Source organism: Anguilla rostrata, chromosome 4 (assembly GCF_018555375.3).
Source record: "Anguilla rostrata isolate EN2019 chromosome 4, ASM1855537v3, whole genome shotgun sequence".
NCBI lineage: Eukaryota > Metazoa > Chordata > Actinopteri > Anguilliformes > Anguillidae > Anguilla > Anguilla rostrata.
Window position 1 is genome coordinate 28,848,548 of NC_057936.1, and position 17,431 is coordinate 28,865,978.

Below are 17,431 nucleotides of genomic sequence, written 5' to 3' on the forward strand. Positions count from 1 at the left end.
AGCCAACTGATGCCTTGTTGTAAAATCATGATTTATTCCTTTGCTTTGAATACGAGCGAGCGCGCCGGCCATGTTCTGCCGGACTGGCACAGCGGGTTCACTGGAGGGGGGGAGGGCCTGAGCGCGGAGGGCCGGCCCGTGGCATGCATAATGCATGCGCCGCGCGCCTTTATCATCCGGGGCGGCTCGGCGGAGCGGCCCGACCGGACCGGACCGCGCCGCGCCGCGTGTAGCGCTCGACCCGCCGCCGCGCCGTCCGCTCGAAAAACCAGGCTGGGCTGGCAGGCGGGCGGGCGGGCGGACGGTAACACGCGCTCGCGCTTCGGCCCGTGGTTTTCCCTCCTCACGTGGGACGTGACTTGGTTTACGAGGGTATTTTTGCACTTTTTATGATCAAAGGCTTTACCGCAACAACAAAAAAAAGGGGGGGGGGGCATTAATCAGCTCGCCTCCATTTGCCTTCTCGGTTTTGGAAAAGGACACGGCAATAAAATCATTAAATCCGTAAAACTGAGGAAACCTTCGCCCTCCAGCGCTAATAATTCACGCTCCATACCTCCGTGTCACGCGTGCGCGCCGGTGTGGACACAGCGTAGCGGTTCGAGGCGGACAAAACTCTGAGAGATAGAGTAATCTTCCCGACCCCTCCGGGGAGTCTTCGGGGAGTCCTTGAGTCCGCTCCCGCCCGTCGCGCTCTCTGCCCTCAGATAGCGGCCCGGGCCGGGGCAGATAGAGCGTGGATGACATCACTTGTCCGTTTTCCACGAACTGTCATAAATATTTGGCCCGCAATCAGACGGAGCAGATAAGCGAAGACTCCCTTCTCCGGACGGACGGGCCTGGACCGAAGCATGAGGAGGCGTTTTGGAACGCAATAACTGATAATTTAGAGGTTGCCGGACATAAAGTTGTCCAGCCGAAGACAAACGGCCAAAAAATAACTTCTTATATTGGAGCGCCGTCTCTCAAAATTGAGAAACTTTAAATCTAAAAACGAGAGCCTCGCTATGGTAGGTACACTCAGTCCGCCTAAATACTTGTTTGGGATGTCAATGACTGGTAATGACTCAATCGGATCTGTGCCCACGTTGAGACGATTCAGAAAAGCAAAAGCATACGTGCCTAAGATTTCCGTGGGCAGCAGCTCAATGGAGACTAAAGATTCCATTGTGACAGGAAAACAACGACAAGGCAAGATGCAATGAATGAATGAATGAATGAATGAAAAATAAATGCGTACGTGAAAGACATGTTTCCAGTGTAACCGGCAGAGCCACGTAAAATCACCGGCCTGCTAACGTGTCAGTGGAGCAGCCGCCCATCGCATAAACGAACCCTCCTGCAATCAGCTGGGGGCCGTTTCCTGGGCCCCGCCATAACTTTTTACTCTTCAATCGTTGAAGAACGATTCGCCAAAAAAGACAAAGCGCTCAAGGGCTCTGACCCATCGCTGACACTGGGGACAGCCAGACACAATAAATCCCATCGCGGAGCCTGAAGCTACCGGCCGTCCAGCCGCCGGACGCAGGTAACAGTCACGCACGGCGTACACCACACACGGGTAACAGTCACGCACGGCGTACCGTTCAGCCAGGTTTTCCCGCCTTTTCCACGGGTGTTCCGTTCCAAAGGGTCAAATATGATCCTCTGGTTTAGGACACCGCAGTCCCCAATCAGCACTCACAACTTGACAAGGCATTCGATGTGTTAAAAAAAACAGCAAGATAACCTATTTATCAACAGCTGATATTGTGCATCATGAGTGTCGCCCTAGACAACGACACCCCATGGATTCACGCACCCTGGGTATGTGATCCGAAATAACTTTACCTATTCACAGTCTCAGCTTTGGCCGTGGTAGCCAATAATAGGAGTAAACAGATGTGAAAACACAATGAAAGGCTGAAAATGTTACAAAAAAAAAAGGGATGACAATAAAAAATAATAAATCTGCAAAATAACAGGTGAAACTGGCGATGGAAAGTGGGAGATGCCTGCAGGCAACAGAATGGTCCTCTTTGACATCGGGCTGGAAATAATGAAACATTAATATTCTGAAAGCTGTCTGCATGCCCATAAGAAGTCAATGAATAAATAATAGTAGAAAATCAAAAACCGTGTCGAAAAAAAAAAAATCTAAAGCAGGTTCAGGTATGTCAATTCCAGTAGACGTTACTTTCTAGAGCTAGCTTCCTACCCAGCTACTGTAGCTATAAAACTATGCAACGGCAATACACCGTTGTGCTTTAGCCTGGTGGAGCTCAAACAAAAACATAAATTACAGGCAAAGGAATATGGTCAACACCTCGAAAAACATTGGCATGAAACACTATTTTCACGAAAAGTACGTCTTTACAACAGTACAGTAAATCGTAGCCCAACATTATTTACACAGCCTGCCTTATTATCCATTTGAGTTCTTGGGATATAAATCACCCCCCCTCCCTCCACCCTCCACCTCGCCATTAGCATTCAGCAGCGATGCTGGAAACGTTTGTGTTTTTTGAAGAAAAAAAAACACAAACTGCAATGGCTAATACAGTGGCTACTAGTGGCAATTTGACTTATCCAACCCCTAGTCACTGAGAATGGCTATTTTCAAGCCATGCTGTCTTAATGGCACAACCTTCAGTAATACAATTAAGTATACACGCCTAAGACAGGGCCTTTAGAATGCACCTGAATCTGAACCGCGGGCTTACTGTAGGTTTAGTAAAGCAAAACCACCTGTGGTGACCATGGAAGATGCAGTACTTACAGTGCTAAGCTTGCTTGAGGTAATAATGATGCGTCGTTCATGCAGCATGCTGGCGTAGAGATGCAACATGTTGGTCACATCCACAGCAACAAAGTATTCAGTCAGATTTCTCTGTGGTGAAAAACAGAACGGTAACTTGTGCGGTTTTGTCAGCAAACCAAGTGGCAAACACAACATTAAACAGTTACAGTGTGCATTTTAACACTGAGCGTGTCTAACCAAGAGCGTCCCTTTTGCCATGAAAAATTGAACACGAAAACATATTAGCAGCAGAAGCATGTCTTCAGCTTGTGTGTTACAGACTGACCAGTCTGCACTATAGGGGAAATCCTGGCAGCAGTCTAATTACATGTTAGCTTAAAGAGGGAATATTTATGGCAGTCTTAATAAAGTTTGACAACTTTCGCCCAATTAAAGTAATTCTGCGCAGACAGAGCAGCGCGCCGTCTTTCCTACGACATTTAAAACGGAGCGCTTCGTTTGCCGCAAAGCGCTCGCGCTCAATTTACGGGCTTCTCTCGGATAATGAAACTCAACTTACACTTTCGGGAATGGTGGGGATCCCGTTAACATCAGGAGCTATGAAGTATGAGTGCTGGAGCCCGAGGAGAGGCCAAAAGGAGAGAGCAGAGGGAGAGAAACAGCCGTCATCAAACAAGCCTGTTCGAGCAGAGAAAAAAAAAAACCCCTCACTGTACTCCCTCATTTACCATTCATCTTCCTCACTGTCTGTATGAATCCCTTACTGTTTGAATTGCGGCAATGCACACACTGCAGCCCGATATAAACACCAATCCCAATTGACTGCATAACAAAGGAGGCAGTCTCGCTGCATAAAATGAGGTCTTTATTAAGGATTACAGCAGACCAGACCAAGAGGATCAGAGGACTCTCTGGCTATTGAAAGCAGTGCGCTTCAATGTTGGGATCAAAGAGGCAGAAAGCAGGACAGTGAAGGTCGGAGTCCCAGCCTGCCCAATGACTTGCCATTTGTCCCCGGGCTAGTCCGCACTTTGTTGTGCTTCAATGACGCCCATCTGTTGCAGCGTGCTCAAGTTCACTGCATTAAGCAGCCTTTCCCGTTACGCTGCTATCCTGCCTATCTTCTGCTCGCTTTCTGTCTCTTAGCACAGCTTCTCCAGTTAGCATGCACGAAAGGCTTTTTATTTATCTGCACAGTGAAAGCTTCTGCCGTAAACACGTCACCTTTATCACCTTTCCCGGTGGAACAGCGGGCTCGGGAGCTAAGAGTGCACGTCAGCGTGTCTGAGCGACGTTCCGCGGTCCAATTTGGGTCCAATTTGGGTCCAATTTGTGCCGTGTCAGGATCCGAAACCCGTCACGAACCGTTTAGGCTCGCAGCCGGCCGTCCCCTGCGAGCGCATGGCGGTGTTCACAAAAAACCCCGCGTTGTCGTTGGGGCGTTTATATCGCCGGGCGTTTTTAAATCGCCGCGCTCACAAACACCGCTGCCTGCTGTTTCGGCGGCAACTAACAAGAACCCCCGCCCGAACCCGCGCACGCTCTCCACACCCCCCCCGTGCACACCGCTCCGCGCGCGACCCGCGCCGCCGCCGTTCGGCCCCAGCCCCAGAAGGCCCCGCGGGGGGAGAGAGCACAGCCCGCCACCCGGTACAGGCCTCCGGAGAAAGGAGAGGCCGCGCCGTAGAGCCAGCGAGCGCCTCAAACTCACACAGAACGCACGAGCCCGCCGCAACGGACTCCGACCGCCGCTCATTAGCACGCGGAGCAGAAGGACTAACGCTCACGCTCTAACCGGCCATTTGGAAACCGTATGCCTCTGTCCGGAAAGACATAAAAGTAATCATCAGCCTACTTTTATTTTAATTTTAATTTTAATAGTCTTGTCGTTCATTTGGGAACATACATAAAGTAAGGCTTTGACGCATTTTCCGAGAATACCAACTGCGCATCAAAACGAGACGTGTTATAATCGTTCTGAATTGCGACGTGCTGTACATTTTAATGACAGTATCGCGTGCTTTTTGTTCGCGATACAGAATTACTTAATAAACATCGTCTGTATGAAAAGGATAAAATGTGGGTTAACGGGAAAGGCATCAAGGAGATTTTCTGAGTGCGACTGTGTTAGCTTTAAACGCAAACTAAAGAAACGTCAGATATTCAAAAAGAGAATACAGTAGTGCTGAACACCATTAATCATTCAGAAAGTTTGATTGTTTTCCAAAAGAGAAGAAGAAACAGACACCAAGGCCCAGGATAGTTTGTTTTTGTTGCATTTAAAAGATAGAGAGGCTTATTTGGTGAAATTGGAAAGCCTGCGTTCCCATGCGATTACAGCAGTGATTTCAATTTCTCAGCAGTCTCTCTCTCTCTCTCTCTCTCGCATTCTGTCTCTCTCAGTCCATTCTCTCTCTCTCCACTCACCGGCTTCTGGCTTTGCGGATCTTTCACAACTTGCCCAGTGGCAATATGAAACCGCTCATTCTTGCACATTGAGGAAGAGAGTAAAACAAAGTTCACACTTGAAAGGGAAAAGCTGATCCTAGCTGCCATTATTAAATAAAAATAACTTTTACAATATTCCAGTTCATCAATAAAATATCAAACTTCACTTCTTCACAACATAAAATTAATTTAAATTCCATCTTGTTTTTTGTAATGGCGTTGTGTCATTTTTTGTGTCATTAATCACATTTTTCCAGAGCAACTGATTCGCTTACCCGTGAAAACTATTCATCACATGACTATATTATCGCAATTAGAAGAAAAACAAGTGTGAAAAAGTATTTTCTCCAGAGCGAAAACACTGCATTTATGCTTCTGAAAAAACTGAACTGACCCAGATAAAACCAGTCCCTTCAGGACCATTTCTGTGGAATGGTGCCTTCAAAAGTCCAATCCTTAGAAGCAAAAGAGGTGCAAAGGTCTTGGAGCATTACAAATCCACCCGGGAAAGCAAAAGCACACATCGGCCCTTGCCGTCTTTAATGCCCTTGTATTTCTCATTGTCTAAAGCTCCAGTCTTAAAAGTTCAGGGCGAGGGAAACTGTGCAAATGCATGGCACCTGGTTTAGCCACAGTGCGTTCAGTGTGCACGCTCTCTGGCGCTGAGCTCACAAATAAACAACATGAGAAAAACACACATACCACAATGCTAACATTAGATGTGCACAGATTATTAACATAATCATAGTTTTACAGCATATTTCTGCCCTAATTATTTACTACAAATAAAGTGGTTAAAAATAATAATTTAACATAAAGCTTGCTTGGAAACAGGAAACATGAAATTAAATAACCTGATATGAAAAATATGTATTATATGAACTACATTGTATGGCCTGGTTCCTTAATGCAGTATGCAATTATTTATCCTAAAGAAGAAACTGTGAAATCCTTAAATCAACACATTATGCTACCTTCGTAGAAGTGGCTCTCGAAAGAAATGCTTTACATATGGCCTCTCAAAAAAAAAAAAAAAAAAAGAGTGGTTAGCATATGCTTGAACAGACAGCCCATGCGCGTGTTTTCATTTCCTTCGAAAACTGGAGAACGTTGTTCGAACATCGCCGGAAACGCGGCGAGAAAAACGCTGAACAGTTACATCGCACCACGCGTTCCCACTGACAGGAGGACGGCCCTAAAAAACATTCTGCCCCGCAGTTTACAGCGAGGCACGATGAGTTGTGTAAGTGGCCATTAGGTTAACAGTGTCCAGCCCCCCGCTTATCGGAGAGCAGCGCTATTAAACCCACTTCTGTTTCCAAACAAAGCGTCAGCCCCGGGCCCCGCTCCGCTCATACCCACCACGCTCAGGCTGACGGCGGTGTCCGGCTTCGGCACCGGGTGGCCGTACAGCGATCCTAGCATGTCGTTCAAGTCATTTTCCTGCAGGGAGAACAGAAAATAAAATGAGGTATCAGTGCGCGAATGCCTTCCACTGCAAACGCTCCGTTCACAAGGAATCCTACAGAAGAAAAAAAAAACAAAAACAGGGCACTGACACACATTTAAGAAGCGATTGTGAGGTTAGAAACGGCGGGCCGCACCGCTGCAGACGCTTATTAGGCCGGCGGTGATTTGTGGGGGACGACGCTCGCTCGTAATTAGCCGAACGCCTCCGCTCGAGCAGCCGTCTGTAACGGCCGTCGGAGATCCGCTTCGCCACCGAACGGCCCGAGATCTGAGATTGAATTTTACAAGCCCTTATAGGAGACCGTAACTCATTCTCTCAGGCCTCTGTGTGTTTCTACGTTTCGGGACAGGGGTGTTATTGCTAGCACACGGGTCAAAACCATAAGGACAAACGGGAGGGTGGGGGGTATACGGGGGGGTTTATGGAAGGCTCGGCTTTGTCTCCGGCCCTTTCCGTGGAGGGGGCGAGCGTGCGTGAACCGGACCGCGGGGGGGGGGTGCTCGTGTCACGAGAGGCCCTCCCCTGCTCACACGCTCGGGCAATAACGTAGCCCGGGGGAGCACTTCATTAACCCCGGGCCTCAAAGCGCCGCGCCTCGTCCTCCCCTCGCCTGTCAGCTCCGCTCCCTCCCGTCCGCCCGAGCGGGATCGGTCGCGGCCCGGCCTCACGGCAAACCTGGGATTCGCCCGCGCGCGAGAGCCGGACGCCACCGCTTCGCTCGCCGGTCTGCGCCGTCGCCGCCGCGACTCTCCCTTCAGCAGAGCACGCAAACCTCGGAATAAACAGTTCATTTCGGTCTGTTTAGAGTCAAATTGTAAAAGTCCCAGGCTGCAGCATTCTCACATATCTGGATAAGTGCCAACCAGACTGCTGTCCCTTCATCTTGGTTTAGGCTTTCGAAATTTTGCAGGGGGACTAAAGCGAGCTAAAGGAACACTTCTTTCGCGACAAAGTTCTCCGAAAAAAAATAAATAGATAAACAAAGCGAACGGACGCGCCTGATAAACCAGCCTGCGGAGAACAAACAGTCCCCGCTACTGTGGGTGGTTAGCACGACGCCGCACGTTTCCTCCCCCTGCCCTTCCACTCTAAACAAACTCAGCCCGCGTCGTGTTTGCACGAGAAGGCTCTCCGAGCGGCTTTTAGCATAGCTCCGTGACAGAGCGCTGATAGCCTAGCCCAGCTCTGCCTCTCATTCCCCCTCAAACGCTGCCTCGTTAGGCCCACACTCCTCCTTTCACTCAAGCTGCCTATTCTCAGTTTTATGTTTCTGAGCCCCCCCCCCCCCCTTAATATTCAGAGAAACACATTTGGTGACATGTAATTTGTTCCAGCTATGTGTTTTCCCGTAAACGATCGCGGGTTGACTCCCTGTGTAATATCAACAAAACCGCTAATACGGGTAAGTACAGATTTCCCGTGTTGCTCATGCAAACGCGAGCCCGACTCGGCTGACACCATTCGCCGTTTGCTTTCTCTTCCGTGGTCTTCCCTCAGAAGGAGTCCTTCAGAAGAGCATTCGCTCCGAAGCTCTGCCGATAGCCATAAGGCGGTCTGCGCGTAACGATACGGCACGTCGCAAAATCGACTCGGAAAACGAACCGCCGGCATCTGCAGCGCGCTCGGGGAAGGCCAAAAACGCAGCGCTCCCGCCGTACCGAGCAATAAAGACCCGGAAATAACACACTGTAACGCGCGCACGTTTACGCTCGAGTGTCGACACGGAAAGCGATGAGACTGCAAGCGCGCTGGGGCCTGAACTCTGAGACGCCAAAGTAAAACATAGCTGGATTGCTGTCTGTCGTTGCAAAAGGACGGCATGTGTATGTCAACATTTGTGTGCTTGCACACGTGTGCATATGTAGGTAAATATCTCCAATGAACTGATGTCATGCAGCCGTAAATAGCTATTGCCCTGAGATAAGAATGTCTACAGAAAGTAAGTCTGCTGCATTATAATAACTTTAAGAGGACTTGTTTCTTCTCTCTCACATGATATAAAAGTACCCCCACAAGCTCACCTGGTGTTTTGCCAAGTAGTCTGCCAGAGTGTTTAGCAGCTTATAGTAAATCTCGAACCATGGGAGATAACTGCAAAAGAAAAAAATTCCATTAATCAAACAAAACATCCAACATTTCCCGCCTTTACCAACATACAGCCCACACGATACTGCTCTCGCCAAACAACTGCAGCCTGAAAACTCCACTTCCCCCGTCATTCGTCTCAACCAGAATCGATTTGCAGTACAATCGGATAAGGAAAAAAAAGAGAACCAAATTTAACATGAATTCAACATCTCAATTGTAATAAACAATGATTATAAATGTATAGGTTATAACTTAACAAAGAAAATAATATGTATACATTACTGTATTTTGTAACTAAAATACATCCAAGCATAAACAAGCAATTGAAAATAAGTTTTGTTCCCTTATGTCTTGTTTCTTTACGCAATGTAGCATTAGCATGTGGTCTGGTGCTCATAATCGTTCCGCTTATTCAGGGTACTGGCATCTCAGGAATAGCTGCCATGTCTGTGCTTTCGACACAAGTTTTTAATTTTATTTTATTTTTTCCTTCACCCAAGCATCACGGCGGAACTCAATAAATGAGCAGATACGTGACTGTTTACAAGCATGCTGCTCCCCCGCAAAGTCCTGCACATGAGACACTTCAGGAAACTCCTCCTTTTGGCAGTCTTTTCCACCAAACACAGGCATCTCTATCATCGTTTATTTAAACAGAAAAACAAAAAAGTTTTTCTGTTTGTGTATTCAGGTTAATCACAGTACACCCATTGACAATTTCAGTGTTTTTCTCGCTTTGGAAATGTTGGCACGGACACAGTTTATACGACTGAGAGTTGGAAGTTTACCATTTCGTTTCAGAAAACAGAAAACATGGTACGATATAGGAGGCCCAGCACATTAATTACATAGAAAAAAATAATTTAATTAAATAATTAAAATTGCAACCAACTGAAATGCGATAAGGACCCGTGGACATTAATTTAAGCTTCACCATTAACTTATGCATATAAATATGCATTAACCTATAATAATGAGTGATTATACGACTTACTCATTTAAGACACCAGATTTTTCATAACTAGAAGAAAACCTACTGAGCCCACTTGGATCAACATCTCTCAATGAAAGGGTTGATTTGAATTAAGGGAAACTTAATTATCTGAAATTGTAACTGAGAAACTTTTTTTTGTTACACAGGACAGCAATTTCTATCCGTGAACATAACGGTTCATTTTCCTCTGGGAGAGCGGTATTGACAGTAGATGCCGGGAGTTTTCATTGCGTTATGGGTCAGCGGGCACTCCGCAGACTGGAATTAACATACAACAAGAAAACAACAAAGTGGGACGTAATGAAAATTTTCATATCGCCAAATGCGCGCGGGCCAATGGCGGGCCGTTCCAGGGGAAAGGCAGCCGCGCGTGAGAATCACGAGTCTGACTGACCATTAACCTGAAACAATCAGTTCTTAACACGCCAGTGTTTTGACGTCTGCATGAAGACTGCAATAACCAGGTCACACTCTCGAAATGAAAATGTCCGTGGGGTAGCCATGTTCCCCTACGCTCACATAAATACCCTGCGCACACACTGTGTTTCCAAGGCTGTGCGCTAACATAAAGGTTACATACAAATTCTCAACAAGCTTCCCAATGCAAGGCAGAGTAGTCATTATCTCTCTCTCTCTCTCCCCCCCCCCTGTTTAAAATGTAAGGCTGTTGAATTTTAATCCTTCATTTTTCATTTCTGAAGGGTTTTTTAAACACGGGCCTTTCTTGTCAAGGAAGCTCGACAGGGCTCAAAGCCGTCAGACTCATTATACTCCTAAACGGAGGGCTCGTAAATCTTTTGTTTTAAAGCCAAGTAAATTATCGGTGTATGAGCAGCGAACCTTAACTTATCAAGATATCCAGGGGAGGGACACCCAGTGAATCACGGCATATTGTTTTATTTAAACGTAATAAAAGAGCGTTTGAGTGTTTTTTTTTAATAAACTTTAGATAACTCCTGACACTCCTACTCGTTGCAATTCGCATAGCGGATCTGTTTGTGCTCCACAAATCCTCAGATACGGAACATTTGTCAAACCGAAGTATGCAGGACGCCTTCAATCTCCTGCTCTTCTAAATACACATCTTCTCTAAGTGCTGCGTATTCGCAGAATAAACCAGATAATCTGCCCCCCCACGTCCTTTACCATTACGTCCACAGATGTGGAGGGAGACAGTCACAACTAGGCACTTGAGTGAAAGCTCGATTTTTTATTATCAATGCTTGTTTTATTAATCCGAGCATTTAAGCATTTCCTGTGTGACACTTTGCTTTAAAGTCATTTAAAATGCAAATATCTTTTTTAAAAGACAGAAATACAGAACCATCAGGCATATAGCATATTATTATAAATGTCTGATTTAAGTTTTAAATATATTTTCACATAAAAGATTCTTCTTGCAGTTGTCGGCGTATGTCGTTAAAAGTAATAAATAAAATTTTCTTTTATTTTCATTCCCTGGATGGGTCTTAAATCACCGGCGATGTTGAGAAAGCAGAAGTCCTCTCGCGCCTTGTTGCCAATTCAGCCAGGTTTGATTACACCTCTAACTTTTCCGGGTTAAAGGTTAAGTAAAGGAAAGGAAACGTTTTCAGCCAGGCTGCTAAGTGGCCACTCGCAGCAGCGAGACTAACAGGAATCCCAGTCGATGCAATCAAACGAAACGGAGGAAACCGCGTTTCGTCCTCAAACTTCAAACGTCCGCAAGTCGTTTCTATAAACGCAAAAAAAAAAACAACAGGACGTGTAAAAACGGAAACGTTTGCCTTTTAAAGGGGTTCGGCCTAGAGGGACCCCGGATTCCAGCATGCGCCCCAGTCACACTGATACAGAGAGCTGTCTGTATAAAAGTGTCCCTCTCTCATTAGGGGGATTTTCTCACGTAAGTATAGGTGACAATTTTACAGCACCAACACTTCGACAATGAAATGGAGGCAAACGGATTTAATGACTCTTTTATGTTCAAGTGAACAAAAGATTCAGTGTGGACATCCATTTTGATCAGAATTTTGAGAGCACACTGCTTTTGAAATCTTATGCGATGTTATACAGCAAAGAATGCGTTCCAAAAATGTCATTTAAAAGTTTCCCCTCTTCTTGCATAAAAATAACGGCTAATGAAAAATACATAAAATGTGACTTTTCATGAGCTTGTTCTCATTTAAGATAAAATATTAATTATGGCTTATTATAACAATGTCAAATCTATTCTATCATTTCACATCTTTCCACATTTAACCCTACTCAAGTAATTAATGCTTACACTTCACATGGAAAGCACATTTAAATATTACTAACACTATTATCAAGTGCTTCATTGTTTTCAAGTGGTTTTCAAATGCAATTAATAACCAAAGATGTGGGTTAACACACACACACAAACACAAAAAAAAACCTTCCAGGTTTTTCTCTCTATTTTTTTTTAATTTTTTTTTTTAAAGCAGCAACTTTCGGTAAATTTCATACCACGGATGAAGCGAGCCATGCAAACTACTCAGAATGCATAATGCATTTTATACATCATATGTCAAATGAATTACCGTGTAAAACTCAGCGAGAGGGACAGGAAAGCCTTCTGCTAATTGGCAGCGGGACTCATGCATAATTATGGTGAAACTGTCTGTGCCGTTCTTCTGTGCCAGCAGCACGGGAGGTGGGGATGGGGGGATGGGGGGGGGGGGTGTGGGGGAAACGGGGGAAACAAAGGCCACGGCGGCCGGGCTCGGAGGAGGAGGAGGAGGAGGAGGAGGGCTCTCGGCGGCGGCTCGCCGGGTCCCGCCGATATCCGCCGCACGCCGTTACCGTGGTTTCGCAACCTCGCCCGACGCTGCCGCGAACTCACGCCAACGAGCCCGCCCGCGAATGACTGCTTTTTAAAACACGCCTTTAAAACTGCTCTAAATGTCATTTCATGCAGTTCCTGACATTGCTTTGTCCAACCTGGTTGTTTTATTTTCATAAATAAAGTATTCACTCATTTCTTCCAGCGTTAAATGAATTAATTTCAATACCGTGCAAACTTTGTCTAAAAATCTAATATTTCAAATGACCATCTTTGGAATAAGAATATTTTGTCATATACACAGTACTGCTAACGCGCAGGGTTGTCAAGAGCGATCCGTTCTGCAGGGACGCCGACGGTCACGTACCTGATAAGGCAAATGCACAGCCTGCAGCCGGAGGTGAGCCGGCAGAAGCCGAACCTCTGCTTGCTCTCGATGTCCGTCAGCACAAACGTGAAGTTCTGGCCCACCTGATTCTGCGAAACTCTGCGAACGAAGACCAAACAAAACTAAAGCTCACTAAAGCTGCCGATCGGTCAATGATGCAATAAGGACCCTAACTGCAGAGATTCTATAATACAGTATCCCCACATAAAAACACACACACACACACACCAGGAACTGTGCAGCTAATTCACCGGAAGCCTCCGTGACCGTTTGGCCAGAAAAGTGCGCTCCCCATTCTGGAGAATAAATCCCTTTCTGTTCTCGGTGACTTTGCTGTTCCTGCTTGCCACGGCTCTTTTAAACTCTGGTAAACTCGTCCCCTCCCGCTAAGCCAGCGAGCGAAACATCTGACACTTATTACCCCTATTCCTGCAGCGTAAAGTTAATACAACAACTTTCTCAATTAATGTGGGATGTTCCGCTCTCTCCGTTCCAAACAGCGCTTTGGTTTTTTCCAAAGGCCGTTTCCCCCACTAGATGGCAGCAGTAAAGCTTCGGCGGAAGGCTGGAGGATTTCCCAGCCCCCACTGACAAAACTGTACAATGGGACTTTTTAAATGTTATTTTCCACGAGGAAACTGGAAGAGCCAGCGCCGCAGATACCCTGTTTACAGAGACACGGCCAACGTTGCTCTTCATCTGCGCTGCTCACAGCCAACTGCCAAATGCCCGTTTCATATCTGCTTATTTACAACTGCGCCCAGCAAAAATCACGTTCACGCAAATGCTCAATGCGCTTCCTTATTCTAAAAGTTTTTTGTGCACGTATTTTAAATAACTTACTTGACAGAGAGACTGACTCCGTAACAATATTGACGTTCACATACAGTATGAGCACTCAGCGAAGGGCATGAAGCAGGAGAGAGTTGGCAGAGAAACCCCAAAACGGTTAACAGTAGGTGTGCCGTGTTTCCTGGTGGGTGGTTCTGGTGCACATTTTTTCGGGGGTCGGGACAGGGGTCGCGGCGCAGAGGCTGGGGCAGGGCGGCGGCGGCGACGGAGTCCTACCTCTCCACGTCAAAGGGGAAGCAGAACTTGGGCACGGTCTGCAGCACCTCCTGCGGAAACACGTTCAAACGTCAGAGCGTCGCGGAGACCAATCAAAATGAAGCTTTCAATAAAGAAGAAATCAACCAAAAGAGGGAAAAAAAACAAAAAAAACCAGGAAGTGAGACTCGGCGCGGCTCGGTTTTTTGGCACGGCGGCGTTCCCCGGGTGACAGAACGGGGGGGGGGGGGGAGCGCCGCACCGCGAGGGTGATCCGCAGCTTAAATAATTAGCCGCGATTAAGCTCATCGATTGTCGGGGCGGAATGAGACGAGAGGCGTCGGCAGATTGCTGCGACAATAGCTAAGCAGCGGCGGGGGCGAGGAGGCGCGGCCCGGAGGGCACTACCTCCCCGCACCTCCCCGGCAGCATATGGGTTTTTACAGCCAGCGCCGCGCCATATGGGTTAGCCGCGTCTGCTGGTGCCGCGCCGCGGCCTTAGCCGTGGGGAGCCGCCACTGATCCCCGCTCCAAAAAAACAGAAAAAAAAAAACAGAACAACAACAGCGAGTGAGTGAGGAGGGGAGCTGGGGATAGGGGGGAGGGGGAGGGGGTGGAATCAGATGCGGGACTGGAATTGAGAGGTCCGTGGAGAGGGTTTAAGCGGGAAAGAGGGGAGTCTGGGAGGCCCGGGCGGCATTCCCACGACGCCGACGCTGCGCACGCGTCTCGGCTCCGCTCGTCGAGCCGCTTATTATAACCCGCTACGCACGCGCGCCGATATGTTGTGGAGTGCTCTGGCGCTCGCTGCATGTACGGCGCGCTGATTCCCCCGCGCGGGTGAGAACGCTTCACGGCCCGGTCCGAACGGCGGAGGCCCCGCCCGGGTTAGCGAAGCTGTCTGTGTGGTAACGGGCCCGGCGCCGGCGCCCGCTTGATCGGCACCATAAAACCAGACTGTGCCGCACGCGCACGCGTCTGCCGGGCTGATCGGGCGACTTATTTATATCGCTGGGAAACGGCGTCCGCGCTAGCCGCGGCGGATATTTTCGGCGCGGACGCGAGCGAGAGAAATTAACCGGGCCGCGTTTTTCCCGAGCAGCTCGTGGGCGCTCGCGGGTTCGCGCTCGGCGCTCGGTCGACGCGCCGGACGGCTCGCGGTAGAAAGAACTGGCGAGGCGAGCCGTGGAGAGGGCGGTCGAGGATCACGCAAGCTCTGCTCCGCGGCTCCTTAGCTACTCGTCGGCCGAACGGACAAAAACGCGACGGCTTCGACCCGAGCCGACCCATACATCGCACACGGCGCGTCGCTCAACAACGTTTAATGAGCGCACGCACGCGCTTAGCCGTGAAGATCGGCAAAAACACGAGAGCGCCCGTTTCCCTAACGCAAACCCGAGCGCGACGCAGCCGTTACCCACGGAGACGGGCCACGCCCCCCCACCCCCCCCCCCTCGGCTCGTTCCCGCCCGCTCAGGTGACACGGGGCCCTATGCCGAAAGGAAGAGGAAGAGCAGTCGATTGGGAAACTTTTCGTTGTTGTTGTTCTCTCTCCCTCTCTTTTTTTTAAAAACCATTTTCCCAAGACAAAAGAATATAAAGCAGCTAATACATTTACAGCTCACTGGAGGCTGGGGGTGAACTCTGAGATTGCATTATTTATTTACTGTTGAGACAGGGATATCACTCAGTGAGACAGCAGTCTCATTCCGCCGGGGTCCCACGGCGACGGCCTGCTATCAGAGCCCGGCCCGCTTTCTTTCTTTCCCTCTCTCTCTCTCTCTCTCTTTCTTTATTTATTTATTTATCCGCGCCGCCGCTGGAGAAGCGCCGGCTCCCGCCGGAGACGCCGCCGCTCGCCGCTGGCTTCCGGGGGCCGGCTGGAGGGAACGGGGGGGGGCCCCCGCCGCGCCGCCATCCGTTATCCCCGGAGCGGCTCGGCGGGCGGCGTGGGCGGCGCCGAGGACGGGAGACATCCCGTTTACATCCGCGGCTGAACCTAACGGATCGCGGACGCCCTTTACGAAAGCGTAAACATTCCGTCCCCACCCCCCAAAACAGAAATGTATTAAAAAATCACGGCTAGCCAGAAGAACCCGCGTTTCGCAACACGGCAGCTGCTGACCGCGTCCCAGAGTTTAATTTAGCACCCCCGAAACAACCCCCGAGTTCTTGTTTAGGGTGTAAAACTCATGTAAGCGGTAGTCTGTTCGTCATTCTGTCAAAACGGAGAGTGGGGGGGGGAGGCGAGGGGGGGGGGGTGAGAGAGGGGATGGGGGGGGGGGGAGAATGGCCTCCATTCTCACCTCTCTCCCTACTGGCAACAGCCCTCCCCAGGGGCATCTGTCTTTAAACCTGGGCTCTTTAAAATTCAGCCAGCCAGCAGGTCCATGGGCTGCTGTATAATGGTGCGGGCCCGTGTCAGTGGCAGAAGCTCCCCTGACAGGGCTGGCTGGCTCCACGCAGATCAATGCTGGAACTTGTGCCCTCCGCCCCCCTGCCCCAATTAGATCCTCTCAGCGCATCCCACAAAAGCCCAGGGTGCTCAGAGTATTCATGCAGGCCCCTAGCATACATGACAATGAGGGCCCGCGCATGAAAAAAGGCACATGTTAAAATACATAATGGAGGAAGCCGCTTTACGGGCGAGCGGGGGGGCAGAGGGGGGTTCAGCTAACGATAAAAGACGTTTAATACCCTGGAAACCGTTTTTTTTTTTTGTTTTTTTTTTTAAGGATCGGGTGACAAATTTTTAAAATGGCCGCCCGCTCGGAACGCTGAGGACGGCGGTCGGCGTCCCGGCGGCCCTGTCGCGGGCTTGTCGCCGCGCTCAGAGGGCAGGAGATCAATAAATCACCTGCCGCGTTCCTTCAAAACAGTCCGTGTGACCTGGCGACGCCGCTAACAAAAATAACCTCGGCGTCGGCGGCCGGGGCGTCGGCCGCGTCCCACCTGAGGGTCAGCGCGCGAGGCCGGCTGAGGAGGGCGCCGCGCCCCGGGCCTGCTGTCCTGCTCTCCGGCCTTTGAGGTGAAAACGCATCGCTCTGAAACCGAGGCGCAGATCGCACTTCCCCCCCCTACGGCGCGGCGTTTCAGACTCCGGATGAAGCCCCAAACTTATCAGAGGCCCGCGGCAAAGGTCACGCAACGAGATGGCGGCTAAATTCTAAAATATTACGAAAGGGGACTGTAGAGATCGGGACGGCGTGCGCAGGGCGTTCCTGCCTCGTATTCAGTGTTATCTAGACTCCCTGTGGAAATACATCGCATATTTACAATGGAACGTGAGATTCGGAGTAAAACCATTCAGTCTTATAAGTGCTGCTCGTTGAGGGAAAATGGTCAAGACGAACCAGGAAATCGGCCTCCATGACATGAAAAAGGTGGAAGAAATAACCATTTAATGCCCCCTTACAGAGCGGTTTTGCTTCATTTACTTTGCGTGGGAGCGCGCATGCGTGTCTTCGTATTTT

General features: G+C 49.0%; 1 protein-coding gene across 2 annotated transcripts in view; it reads right to left on the bottom strand.

The window, feature by feature from the left end:
• Window positions 1-17,431, bottom strand: part of dennd1b (DENN/MADD domain containing 1B) — a 97,583-nt gene that overhangs the window by 45,240 nt on the left and 34,912 nt on the right. Inside the window, exons 4-10 of one of the 2 annotated variants that reach the window (XM_064332045.1) lie at window positions 13,980-14,029; window positions 12,891-13,010; window positions 8,681-8,750; window positions 6,551-6,631; window positions 5,168-5,227; window positions 3,300-3,353; window positions 2,759-2,869 (exon numbers count right to left, since the gene is read on the bottom strand). In XM_064332045.1, the coding sequence (XP_064188115.1) occupies window positions 2,759-2,869; window positions 3,300-3,353; window positions 5,168-5,227; window positions 6,551-6,631; window positions 8,681-8,750; window positions 12,891-13,010; window positions 13,980-14,029 (546 nt within the window). The remainder of the gene's footprint in view (window positions 1-2,758; window positions 2,870-3,299; window positions 3,354-5,167; window positions 5,228-6,550; window positions 6,632-8,680; window positions 8,751-12,890; window positions 13,011-13,979; window positions 14,030-17,431) is intronic. The other variant, XM_064332046.1, reaches the window with a different exon arrangement.